General features: G+C 48.2%; 4 protein-coding genes across 4 annotated transcripts; 2 read left to right on the top strand and 2 right to left on the bottom strand.

The window, feature by feature from the left end:
• Positions 1-2,077: 2,077 nt before the first annotated feature.
• On the top strand, positions 2,078-3,492 carry V1508DRAFT_398740 (uncharacterized protein; the record flags this gene model as incomplete). Its single annotated transcript, XM_066938219.1, has 5 exons — positions 2,078-2,320; positions 2,382-2,569; positions 2,628-2,699; positions 2,733-3,256; positions 3,305-3,492. The coding sequence occupies 5 exons, from the start codon at positions 2,078-2,080 to the stop codon at positions 3,490-3,492; spliced, it is 1,215 nt and encodes a 404-aa protein (XP_066794608.1).
• A 620-nt stretch (positions 3,493-4,112) lies between these two features.
• V1508DRAFT_421321 (uncharacterized protein) lies at positions 4,113-4,450 on the bottom strand. Its single transcript, XM_066940861.1, has one exon. It carries the CDS (start codon positions 4,349-4,351, stop codon positions 4,187-4,189), a length of 165 nt encoding a protein of 54 aa, XP_066794609.1. The 5' UTR covers positions 4,352-4,450; the 3' UTR covers positions 4,113-4,186.
• A 3,382-nt stretch (positions 4,451-7,832) lies between these two features.
• V1508DRAFT_449640 (transcription factor) lies at positions 7,833-9,724 on the top strand (the record flags this gene model as incomplete). Its single annotated transcript, XM_066942476.1, has 3 exons — positions 7,833-8,353; positions 8,418-8,941; positions 8,979-9,724. 3 exons carry the CDS (start codon positions 7,833-7,835, stop codon positions 9,581-9,583), a joined length of 1,650 nt encoding a protein of 549 aa, XP_066794610.1. The 3' UTR covers positions 9,584-9,724.
• Positions 9,725-11,297: 1,573 nt separating this feature from the next.
• V1508DRAFT_421331 (uncharacterized protein) lies at positions 11,298-11,925 on the bottom strand. The gene has a single exon (XM_066940862.1). It carries the CDS (start codon positions 11,835-11,837, stop codon positions 11,571-11,573), a length of 267 nt encoding a protein of 88 aa, XP_066794611.1. The 5' UTR covers positions 11,838-11,925; the 3' UTR covers positions 11,298-11,570.
• Positions 11,926-12,274: the final 349 nt, after the last annotated feature.

Consider the following 12,274-nt stretch of genomic DNA (forward strand, 5'->3'; position numbering starts at 1 on the left):
TAAGTGTCTGTTTAGTAAGTTGCTTGCTATCTTTACCGAGTTCCAGTAGTAGGTTTGAGCGAATTACCCAATTCTTGCTTCTACTACTCTCTGCATTCCTCAGCTGCAGGTCGCGAAGGCAGGCTTTACTTTGTGGGTCTGCGTTTCCACTATTGCCGCCACCTGTTACAGTCTTACAATCGCCACGGCTCGGTTAGACTAAAAGCTTACACGGGCATCCAATTCCATGGTGTCATATTGGAGTCATTTGTATTATCTAAACTGTAAATAGGAGTCAGGTACAGCTCAACGAGACTGTCAATTATCAGCCGTCCGGCTACAGTAAATATGCACAATTGGCTGGTGACTCTGAGATGCGAACAGAGGAGGCAGGACAGGAATCGAGCGAAACGACGATATTAGCACCGTGAGGCTGTGGCGAGGACAGAAATTAGATCAGTGAAATTACGTCGAAATAAAATTGCCCACCATAGATGCTCGCTACCGCAACAGCAGTACACACCAAACCCTGAACACGACGTACGTTCGCTGTGTGCAACCCGTATGCGCATCCGCATTCCGGCATTAATTGGTGAATGCTGCAGGGATACCAATAATAACACTGTTAGCGTAACTTATCGTTGATATCACAGATTTCTTAATCACAGTTTGATACAAGACAGAACAGCTGATAATCTATATTTAGTTTGAACCCATCAGGCAGCACTCAGGGTTAAAAGGAGTTAATTTTATCAATGAGCGGCGTAAAGGAGGAGAGAAATGAAACCCTCGCTATGACGAATGACATATATGAGTGGGGCAAGGCAGACAATTAGAAAAAACAGTGGTTGGCGATCCTTAGATAAGTGTTGCCCTCTCGTTGACGTGCGCCAAACGTCAGTTGAGAAGTCGGGAGTAATCACTGAGGGAGACGGCGAGAATCGTGCCAACTTCACTAGTATCCATGCGAAAGTTGTCGGAGTTGTTGTTATTACTTTGGACACGAGCCCAATATCGTTTAGATATAGAGTCATTGAATATCGAAAGCGGTTGTAGATCTAAATTCGTGTTGCAATGCCACAGGGTTAAAAGTAGTGGGACTGCGCGCTTCCTCGCACTTCTGTAAACGCGTGGCGGCGAGCCCAATTATTGAATATTTTGGTTTGGACATGGTTACTTTGGCTCTTTGAGGAAGTTCAAGCATATATGTGGCACCTGTGCAGCTTCATGGAATAATTAACATGGTATGCGACGCTAGTGCAGGATTTTCGTTTGTCTCATAGTGTCAGCGCCTGAAAAAGGCGCCGATTCACCACACACTGATTTCCATAGTAATTTGCTGCTTCTTTAGTTAGCCGCTGTCCTCTACAACCCTCTGGGCCTCAGGATCGAGGTTTTGTGCGTCGCTTGTTCTTTGAGGTTTGTTCGTTTAGGTGTCTTGATTTGAGGATTTGTCAGCTTCGGTGATGCTCCTGACGTGTGACTCGACTATAGCTGGGCCATCGACACTCCCGATGCTTATCTGACATTTAGATTAATATTGACACTACCTACGCTAAATAACCTCATACGATAATGACGACCTTTGAGATATATTAGAAATTGACAGTGACCCAAGCTGCGGTATCAGCTCTACCACTAAGAAGCACGAATTACTCTGGTGTTTATAACAAGTAATATAAATGGACGACTAGGCGGAGGTTTGCCGCATTCCGATTTCTATGTCGGCGTTCCGATCCATCTTTCAATATCTACTACTGTCGCTCTCATGCTCACGAGATCAACACAACGTATTAGCTCTGCAGTACATCCACATCAGGCAGCTACAGAGTGTCGAGCTGTGCGGTTGCTACAGTGGTTGTCCATTGTTTATTTTGTAGTATAGAAACATTGCATCCAGACTCACTACCACTTTGGACTCGCAAGCATGACTTTGCGTTTTGACATTTTCATGTGACCGTGTTGCTGGTCGGAATCCGAACATCCTTTTGAATACTTAAGAAGCATCCCTCTTGTTAAGAATCATTCTCTTGACACTTCTACACTCCCGAACGGATCTTTAAAAATCTTTGCTGTCGTAATTTATTTACTTCACGTCATGAGCCGCGTTTACGGAGAACCCGATCCACATGCAACAAGCGTCCGTGGAGCCTCACCCCACGTGGCGCCGATCGCGACAAGCGCGGTTACGGAATCGGTGACAACCAGCCAGCGAAGTGCTATCAAGCCCAAGGAACGGTCCATGAGAGCTGCGGCCAAGAAAAGAACGATGTGCAGCGAATCGATCGTGAGCAAGATCGACAATTCGTGCGGCAAATCCTACGACAATCACCAGTCCGATGTGCACTGCGGAAAGCTACTTAAACTGGACAGTTCAGCCGACTCGACTAGCTTGACAACAGAGACATCATTCGCGATGTCTTCTCTACCAGAAGAAGAAGCTCTCCGGCTATGATGAAGCGCTTGGTCTTCTAAAGAATAATCCTCCAGAACAGGTATTAGATATTACGCTCCCATATTCAAAGTATTTGCTGCTCGAGAAAGCGTATTCAAAAATAAAAAAAGAGGCAGATATTTCAGACGATCAGAGGTATTAACATTTGAGATGCTGTAGGTTGCTTTCCCGAAAATAACTGACGATTTGATAGATACCCATACTTATCCTATAATAGTTTCACCAACACTGCCAGCGTTGTGACCGTCCCCAGCAGTCTACACGAGTATGCTGTGTATGATATTAACCATTTTATCAGTGCCAGCGTCGATGCCTATCTTTCTAGTCACCCGCAAGCTCGAGATTCTATCTTGCCTGTTGGATCAACTACCACGTACGATTTCAATGGTGCCTATGCAAACACCACGAAACAGCCAGATGGAGGATTTTGTTATGAACCCCGTGGTGGCGAGGCTCAGCTGACGATCGCAATTGAGGTTGGCGCCAGCGAGACATATCAGAAACTCCTTAAGGACAAAGACATATGGATCGATGGTCACGGCGTTAAAGTCTGTATATTGGTATGCCTTATCGAATCGCCACGGTTTAGAAATCCTGAAACCCGGTATGAGAATATCGATGTCGGAAAAGAGAGGGCAATGATGGCGCAGCGTACTGCTGAGGTCGTGGAACGCAACGGTATTCAGGGCCACTACGGTCCAATTTCGTACCGTGGTCATAATTGGATTGGGGAGCTGGATGAAGCTTTTATTGAAATCTGGCGACCGGACACCACCGACTGTGTCAGATGCGTGAGTATTGTTAAAGAATTGGTTCTTGGAAGTCAGTCACCTTACATGCATGGTCTTTGGTAGAACCTGATTAAAAAAGGGGTCGCCTATGAAGATCTCGCTACAACTCTTGGACTTCGGATAAAGGATTTTTTTCCAGACCACGAATTCGAAATTGTCAACATCCCGGACAGTGAGATTCCCTTTGATGGTGCACGCTTTGTGTACAAACTAATGAATGCGATGGCTAGAACTGAAAAACTCAGGTTTAATAAATTCATTGGGTGAGCACGAATAACGACAATGGCGGGTTCCGTCTGGCCAGTTATTTGTGTAGGTCGAGTTATATTGGTCAATGGAGGGCCATATTCCTTGCAGCTAGCTAATTATACTGAAATATGTTCGCTTATTTATTCGCTGAAAACGTCTGCTGTATTGCTGAATCGCATAGATTGAGTCTCCACGTAATTAAGATTTGTTATCTGTGCAAGATTGAGCTGTTGATATGGTTTTGCGCTGGAAGCTTGCCAAAAGTGAGAGCAAGTCCGAGAAACATGTCATGAGAACTGCGGCAAATAAAGAACGGTGTACAACGCCATTAGTCGTGTGCGAGACTGGCAACACGCGTCAATAAGACACCAATCCGATAAGCACGGTGGAACTTACTTACATACAAGTTGTTAATCCTACCACTGGCTTGACAACAAACACATTAAGCGGTCTCTGCTACTGCAGGATATAATGTCTGCCAGTTATTTTTTGCCGCAAAGGCGCGCTCTAGCCTGATAAAATTTCCTCTGTCTTCGTGAATCCGTACCGTGAGCATTTCGAACTGATGCCATATCAAGCTTATATATACGGTTCGAAAAATTGATTACAATTACTGGCACTGAGTTGGACGGAGAAATGGTCAGCTCATTGCGGCCCTGAACCCTAAACCCTGCGGCATGATCTCTGGAGGATATATCCATGAGACTGGACCTCAAGACATAGAATACGAAATCACAAAAAGGTACATGGCTGCCTGTACGAAACCACTAATGACAGGTTGATTGACAATGATCCATGTATATGCTTGGTTTTCAACTGGATTTTTCTCTCCAAATGTTGCGAAAAGTCCACCTGCAAAGTACATCCAGAAAGCCATGCTGACGGCACCGACTAGTAGTGACGAACGGCCGACCCCACTTGTCCGTCCATATCAGCACCGGAATCCCCGATAATATGCCTACAACATTTAAAAGCGACGATGTCAAATGACAGAGCTTTGGATGTCGACAATAAAGTACATAAGAAAATTAATGCCGCCAAGTTGCGTGACGGCTTGAAGCGTCATGCCGGCCGATGAACAACCGTTTGCGTAATCTCCTCCCTACCAACTCACGGTAGCTATTTGCACTTAATTCTCGTTCAGCCATAATCTGTGCTTCAATTTCCTTATATTCTGCAATACCAGTGGTTCATTCGGATCGCAATTTGCGGTGCGCAGGAACGCCAGAACCAGTAAGGCTTCGCTCCATCGGTCACGGTATGCCAGCCAGCGTGGGGAATAAGGCAACTTAAATAGAGAGACAAACAGTATAATCGCTGGTATCGTCTGAATGGTCAAAGGCACTCTGAATGCCGCCGTAGAATCGATATGCGAGCATCCGTATTGAATGAAGTATTGATCACGAGACCACAACCGAGGACCCAGTTCTGGATCTCTACCACTCGGCCGCGAATTTGGCGCGGGGCGATTTCGGATTGGTAGATCAGGACAACGGTGGACGTTAATCCTATGCAGAGCCCAGCCACGGCGCGACCATTGACAAGCATTGGCACCCCCAGAAGATGCTGATTGCAAGCTGCGGGTAGCGGTATAACATTAGTTTGACCCGCGCACATTTGGTAGAATTCATACTCACCAGGAGCTGATGCACCACAATATAGCGCCGAGCTGTATGGTGAGCTTACGTGAGAATCTGAAATGTGTCAAAAAATCATGCGATGTATACGAGTGGAATATCTCACCTGTCAGCTAAAATCGAGGCTGACAACGCACCAACGAATGAACCACAAGCCGTCGCACTTGTTATTATATGCCCTGCCTTAATCCAAGAGGGTTATTGAAAAACTTCTGATATTGTGGCGTGCCGATAATGATGGACATCGAGCCAATCCCGAATCCAATCAGAGCACCACCAAGTGCTGCAAACATAGAAATTGTATACACATTTAGCAACCGAACCATGATTCTGGCCTTTTACGAAGGTCTTCCAAACGAAACGGAAATCTCCGTAAGTAAAGGGAACTAGCGAAAAGAATATTCTCCCATTTGTACTGTAATTCTGCCGTATGCTGTTCACGAGAATGTACCGACAGGTACTACTAGTGCGCCTACACTGACCCAATGGAGTTATACTAGAGAACATTGAGTCTAACGCGAGTTTATGGGGGGGCAAAGTTTATGTCCACGTGGCTGATGTACTGATACCAATGTGACGACTTTTCTCGGACTCGGGCGGTGATGAATGTCCACGACGATCAGGATATGCATTATTTACTAAAGCAACGCACTCTGGGTTGCAAAAGCTTATACACGTTCCTTTTTATTGCCAATAAATAATCGCGTGGTTCTCAATTAGGTAGGCAAGAAAGGCAACTTAAGGCAACTAGTTTCATCTGCCAACCTTTGCTCATATCATAAAACCATCTTGCAATTACACTATAAATTTTCGACATCAAATATCATAAACGGGTAAGGCTGTGTGAGAAATGGATATATGGGCTGAATGAATTATGGAAGTGGAGCTGAGAGTCAAGTCTCACTATGACCAGTCTCACGGACATTCAGGTCTATATATACACAAAACACCTCCTCATAAGACGAGAAACAGCACAACACAGCCTCCTCAAATCTCGCCCACTCTGCCATCGATCTTGCTGCCCAGATCCTTAACCTCCTGCTCAACTTGGGCAAAGCGATTGTTATCCGTGGGATCTGCAGGACTGTTCGTCATCGCTTGGATCAGGGTTCAGGTTCGAGACCAATATTCACAGATATTGGCACATTTGAGTGGCGGCTTTCACTGATTTTTCTGTTCCGCATAATTTTCAAAAGTAGACACATCGATTGGCCCATATGTCCTCTTGTGCATCATTTTTTTCTCTAATTTTAAGGGTAAGTTCCTGATCTAACGACTCGGCCCTTCATTTAAGGGCGACTTTCCCTCGAGATGACAGGGCCACTCGTTCGATTATCCGGAGTAGATTGCTGTGTACGATATTAAAGTAATACCGCTGAATATCCCTGATTTGGGCGCCGCACCCAACTGGTATCGGAATGCCGAACCGCCGACAAGAGCAACAGCAAAATCGGAGACGAGCGAGCCCGATCGCTGTCCTGATTGGTCACGTTGGATGAGGACGATTGCATATTAAATTGCTATCCTTAGTGCTCTATCTGTCCGCATTTCGGAGCACCCGTCCGCGCTTTGTAATGACTGAGGTTCTTCTTTCCGGTCGGCATTTCCAATTCGCCGCGCCTGAATCTGCCCCCGTCGCAAATCTTCTGTTTAGATTCCTCTCTCATCTACTTTCCCCTAATCTCATTGAATGCATAGTATTCTAACTTTATAAGAGCAAAAATAGTAAAGCATTGCCTCTAAATATAGCAAAAAATGAAATCTAGTATTTTAGCTGAAACCTAATACAGTTATAGTAATCACTGATTATTAATAGCTGAAAAATATAATTATATAAAGTACCCAATCAAAAATTTGGAGAGTTTATATATAATTTACTTCTATTTTCTGTTATATTACAGTTGCCTTAGTGATTCCGTTAGATTTGTTACAGTAATCGTCGCTCGGCTTATTTTTGTTACGGTGAGGTGGGTGAGTCGATCACGACTTTTCTTAATTTAGATCGTCCTGTTCGTTCTCCTACTTGTGACCAGTCTGAAGCTGCGCGCCGCTGTGCTGCCGCATTTCAGGTCGTAATAATATCATCTCACGCACATTTCAGTACATCCTCGACGCATACGGCCATGTCAGCGACAAGCCCGTCTAACAGGATTCTTGAGGGTCAAATCTACACGATGATCTTTGCCCGCAGTGTTAGATAACTTTGGCTGGAAGAGTTCGGGGAAGAACACGCTTAGAAAATACTCTTTTCTCGCAGCCGAGTTCCCTACAGGCGAGAAATAAAACACTCCTTTGCCCCAGGTTTATAGTTGGCGCTTTTGTCAGTGAATCTTGCTCGTAAGCTGTTGCCCCCGCTGCATTCTCCATTCCTCGTCTACACGCCAGAACCGTTGTTGATCATAAAGGAAAGACTGTAAAGACGATCGGACTGAACTTAAGAAAGCTGCATGAATGGTCCTAAATACAAACCTTGTCAGCTTAGTAGTGCTTATACAGACCCGACCTACTTGGTTATCCAAGTTGGAATTACCGGCGAAGTTCGATTTAAGCCACTGGCACGTGCACGACAAGCTGGACGGAGATTAATAATGCCGCGTAACCCTCAGGATATTGGGATATAGCGGAGATTAGATAACAGAACAGACCAAAGCATCCGGAGTCAGCCGTGCATAGTTATAGGGTCAGCTTCCTCTCGAGCCCACAATTGTCGTTTTCGAGACTATGACACCCAGCACCGAAGTTGAAGCGATGCCGCAGTCGATTACGACGCGTGGGCGACAGCGCCCCGGAGCCGCGTGTGACGAATGCCGACGTCGCAAGTTGCGCTGCGACGGACAACAACCACAATGCGGTGTCTGTCAAGAGTCAGGATTGGTATGTGAGGTAACTCAGCGCGGTGTTCGAGGACCTAAGAAGGGTTACCTAAAAGCCTTGAGGAATCGAGTTGTGCATCTTGAAGCCATGTTAGGGGACAGTCTCGGTGCCCAGCAGCGACAACAGCAACAGCAGGGCGGTACAGGATGCAGCAGCGACATTACGCCGCCAGCGCCGCCCGTGGAGGTTTCAGACGCAACAGCGGTCGATTATGCCCAGTCTCGGCTACCCGCGGCGACTGCGTCCGTCTCGGATCCGGAGATGCTTCTGCCTGACTTGGCCTCCCTGTCGGAGTGGTCGCTGACATCAACCTTACCCTTGGTCTCCAACGCCCACATGTACATCACGGATGTCATGCATGCCGAACTGTAACAAGAAGCCCCCTGTGAGTAGAGCTGGGCGTGGGATATCACGGCTAATTCCTTTCGCCAGAGACCAGCTCTACTGGGACCGCGTGCATCCGTCGATACCCATTCTTCACCAGCGGCGCTACTTGTCGTGGTCCAAGTCCAGCACCAAGACGCCATCGCGCACATGCCTGCAATATGCAATGTGGATACTGGCCACCCTGCTGTCGGCGCAGTTCCGGGACATGACGGAGCCGCTCTACCACGAGACGAAGCAGATGCTAGAGTCTCTAAGCATCGGGGGCAACGAGCACAGCGGCTGTGAGAGGGAGCTGGTGCAGGCATGGGTGCTTGTCGCGACGTGCGAGTCGATGCGTACCTACCACGGGCAAGCATGGATGAGCGCCGGCCGGATATTTCGCTTGGTGCAGGCAATGCGCTATCATGAGATCGATAGCCCTAGCAATAACAGCGTCATATCATCCCCCGAGAGCGGCGACTTCATTGAGACCGAGGAGAAGCGCCGGGTGTTCTGGATGGCCTACTTCCTCGACCATCTCTTCAGCATGCGCAACGACTGGCCCATCACGTTGAACGAGCACGTGATAAGTATATCGATGCCACATACAAAGCAGACGACTGCTAGTTTTGGATTGCAGACTGACGCGTCTCCTGTACAACCCACAGATCTGCACCCGCCTACCAGCACTCGACATGGAGTTCCAGAGCAGCCAGCACGTGCTAGGGGCGTTCCTCTCCGAAGCTATGACGGAGCCTAGCCTAAAGGTACGCTCTCCGTTCAACGAGTGCCTCATCCTGGCCACCATTTGCGGGCGCAGCTTGTTGCGCGGCCAACAGTACAATATATCTAAGGCCTACGGAGACATGGCGTTGGACTGGGCGGAGCAGCGTCGGTGGCTGGACTGCATCCTCACAACCAGGCTCAAAGTCCTGTCCCAGTGTTATCCGTCACCGACTGAAGCCTATGATCCGCTGATTTTGTTTGCCAACATCCTGGGCCAGGCCACTGTTGTCTACTTCTGCAAGGGCATGATGAACTCGGTGGCGAGCCCCATCGACCCATTGGAAGCCAGCACCGAGGTCTCGGAGTGTCAGCATCGGGCCATTGCTGCCGCGACGACCATCGTGCGTCTCGCCAAAGCGCTGCGCGAGCTACACTTCTCCAAGGCGAGCCAGATTTTCGACCAAGGTGGCAGCCCCCGTGATGGTCTGCTAACAGTCATTGTGTAGATCCATCCGCTGATGCCCATCCCCATGTTTCTCAGCGCCGAGTTCCTCTATGACAACCGGTCCGGTCACGAGTCTTTCCACGTGCGTCTGCAGGAGCTGGTTGATGTTTTCCGCGAGCTGAAGAACGTCAATAATCATGAACAGAGCTACATGGATCTGCTACCGCGGTCATGCATCTCTACATCGATTGAGTTGCTAAATCATAGTGCCAAGGGGCGCGATACTAGCTAGTAAATAATCAGGAGTCGGCAAGTCGATGATACTAGAATATAAGCTGTTGCCTGCCGCTCGGATGTCGAGCGAAGATCACTATCTTTTGATTCTCTACCTGTCCCATGGGCGTTCCCTTCGCTGGCAATCATGTCTTCTCGCGAAGGTTAGAGGTGGTCGTGGTACGCTCCGGCCTGTGTTCATCTACGGTCAGCAATATTCTCGGCCCCGTCCCCGTCCCCTTCCTGAGCGAAAGCCCTGTCGAGGTGCCACATCTTGTAGCTTGATGTCGAGGTTGCCGCCAAACGAGAAGACGACGCTGTATCGGTGGGTCGGGTCCTTGTTCAGAACCCCGTGGATGCTGCTCTAGTAGAGGCCGGCAGTAATGCGGCTGATCATGTCGCCCATGTTGATCGGTGGTAGGCGTCCCAGTTTGGGCGGCACCCCGACCCACTGGCCCGTCTCGCGGTCCTGCATCTTGACCCTCTTTTGTCATTCACCATTGCTGGCACCAGCAGCAGGAGCCGGAGGAGTAGGGGGATAGTGCGCCAGCCGCAGCGGCGCCGGGTCGTTGGCCATGACCTCGACAAACACGCGCGGGCCGTACGGATGTGTGGCGGCGTAGGCGTGTCATGGCCCGGTAGCATGCCTCGACGGGCTCGCGGAAGTCGTGCTGGGAGAGCAGCTCGGCTGGCGGCCACACGTTGGCCCATGAAGTGGTGGCGCAGGTCGTCGAGCGGCAAGTCGGTCCCGACAAAAGAAGCCGGCTTCAAACAGGGCAGCTCGCAGGTTCTCGTATATACAGCTGCGTACCCATGACGTCATAGCCCCGGTAGCAGTCGTTGGCGCGGGCTCGACGTTTGACGCTCCCCGCAAAATTGGATAACTTGAGTTGGAATACTAATAAGCGCACACTTCCCAGCGATCGGATGGCCGCGCTAGTCTTGAATAACTTTGAATGCATTAAATCAGAATAACTAGTTGGCGTACCGTACAACCCTTGAATAAGATACTAAAATTATCTACGGATCAGTGGTATCAACTGTCGCCCCCAGCAGTCTACCTTTTGGAAGGTGTTTAGAAATTTGTAAGACAAACTGGCAGGATATCGCATTTGATGCTGTGGACACGCAATTCTATCAACTCACGGTTTTTGTTGGCGCTATTAGTCCCGGCATCTGACGATCATTGAATTCGCAGGAATTCTATCCACTTTTCCACTTTACCCGACGACGAACAGCATACATATATATTAATTAAGGAGAGGATTGTCGGTGGTGTCACAATCTCGACCACTATGACCCACGGTAACTCCAGATTGCACCTTACTGACACTGAACATCTAGATTGGCTATCAGCGTGGCAAGCCTTCTCTAGGATGGGCATTCGGTGGAAGGGCAGCAGCTGACTAACTGTAGATCCTGCTCCCGAACGTCTTTGACGTATGCGTAAGTGCTAAAGTGTTACATTGTCGTTACACCACAGAGACCTGACCACAGAGACCAAGAGAAACCCATATTATTTAGCCCGAGAAACATTTACAATCGTAGACTATCACTAAATGCGCGAAGCTCGAACAAACTAAAGTCGCATAAAGTGCAAACGTGGACAAGTCACTTATTGACATTACACCTGTAAAGGAGCGGACTTTGAATTAAGCTAATGCCACGGGCACCTAAAGCCTGAGAGTGCAGGATGTGGAGAGGAAAGGAAAACTGATCTCACTGGGGACGTAAGCGACGTACCATAGTATTATCGCATATCACGCGTTAATTTTTCAGTGCGGTAGCGTCTCTTCTCTATTGCTGGAAAACAGAGATCTGGTAACTATCACTGAGGCTGTAGCGCAGCTCATAAGAACAGTTGCAATAAATATTGAAGCAAAGCAGTTCCATTGCGTGGAGCTACAACCAGCACAGCCATTTATGACCATGACTGTAGACACTGCAGCTGCGGAAATTACTGCAGTCTTTGCCAAACCCGGGTCCATAATTCCCCATCTCCTTACCAGGCGTTCAGAAACGCCATATTTTCGCCAGGACATTAAGCTTGTCGTCTGGTTCGCAGAATCAGCTGGATGTGCGTCGCAGTGCAACACCCTACTTTTACAGTGAATTTTGTGGAAGGCCTTGGTGGTTGGGTATGATATGTACTTATAATACTAACAAAATGTACATTAAGCGTCTAATTAATGGTCTTTTGTATTGCTCTAAGTATCACACTGTTGGGTGCACGCAGGAAGCCCCTGAACCCGGGTACGGAGCTAGTGGTTTTTGGATATTTCAAAAAGGTTCAGTGGTATTTCCCCTAAATAATTAGAGGTTTATGGGACATAAAACAGGCATCGTACATTGAGTGTCAGACCAACAGTCGTCGGCGATGAAGAATAGGGCTGTGACGGATGCGGATATCCGCCTAATTTGACCGTATCCGCCATCCGCCATCCGCCATCGCAAGTTTGGCGGATTTACATCCGTCATC

Source organism: Lipomyces doorenjongii, assembly GCF_038497915.1.
Source record: "Lipomyces doorenjongii strain NRRL Y-27504 unplaced genomic scaffold V1508scaffold_42, whole genome shotgun sequence".
In the NCBI taxonomy this organism is placed as follows: domain Eukaryota; kingdom Fungi; phylum Ascomycota; class Lipomycetes; order Lipomycetales; family Lipomycetaceae; genus Lipomyces; species Lipomyces doorenjongii.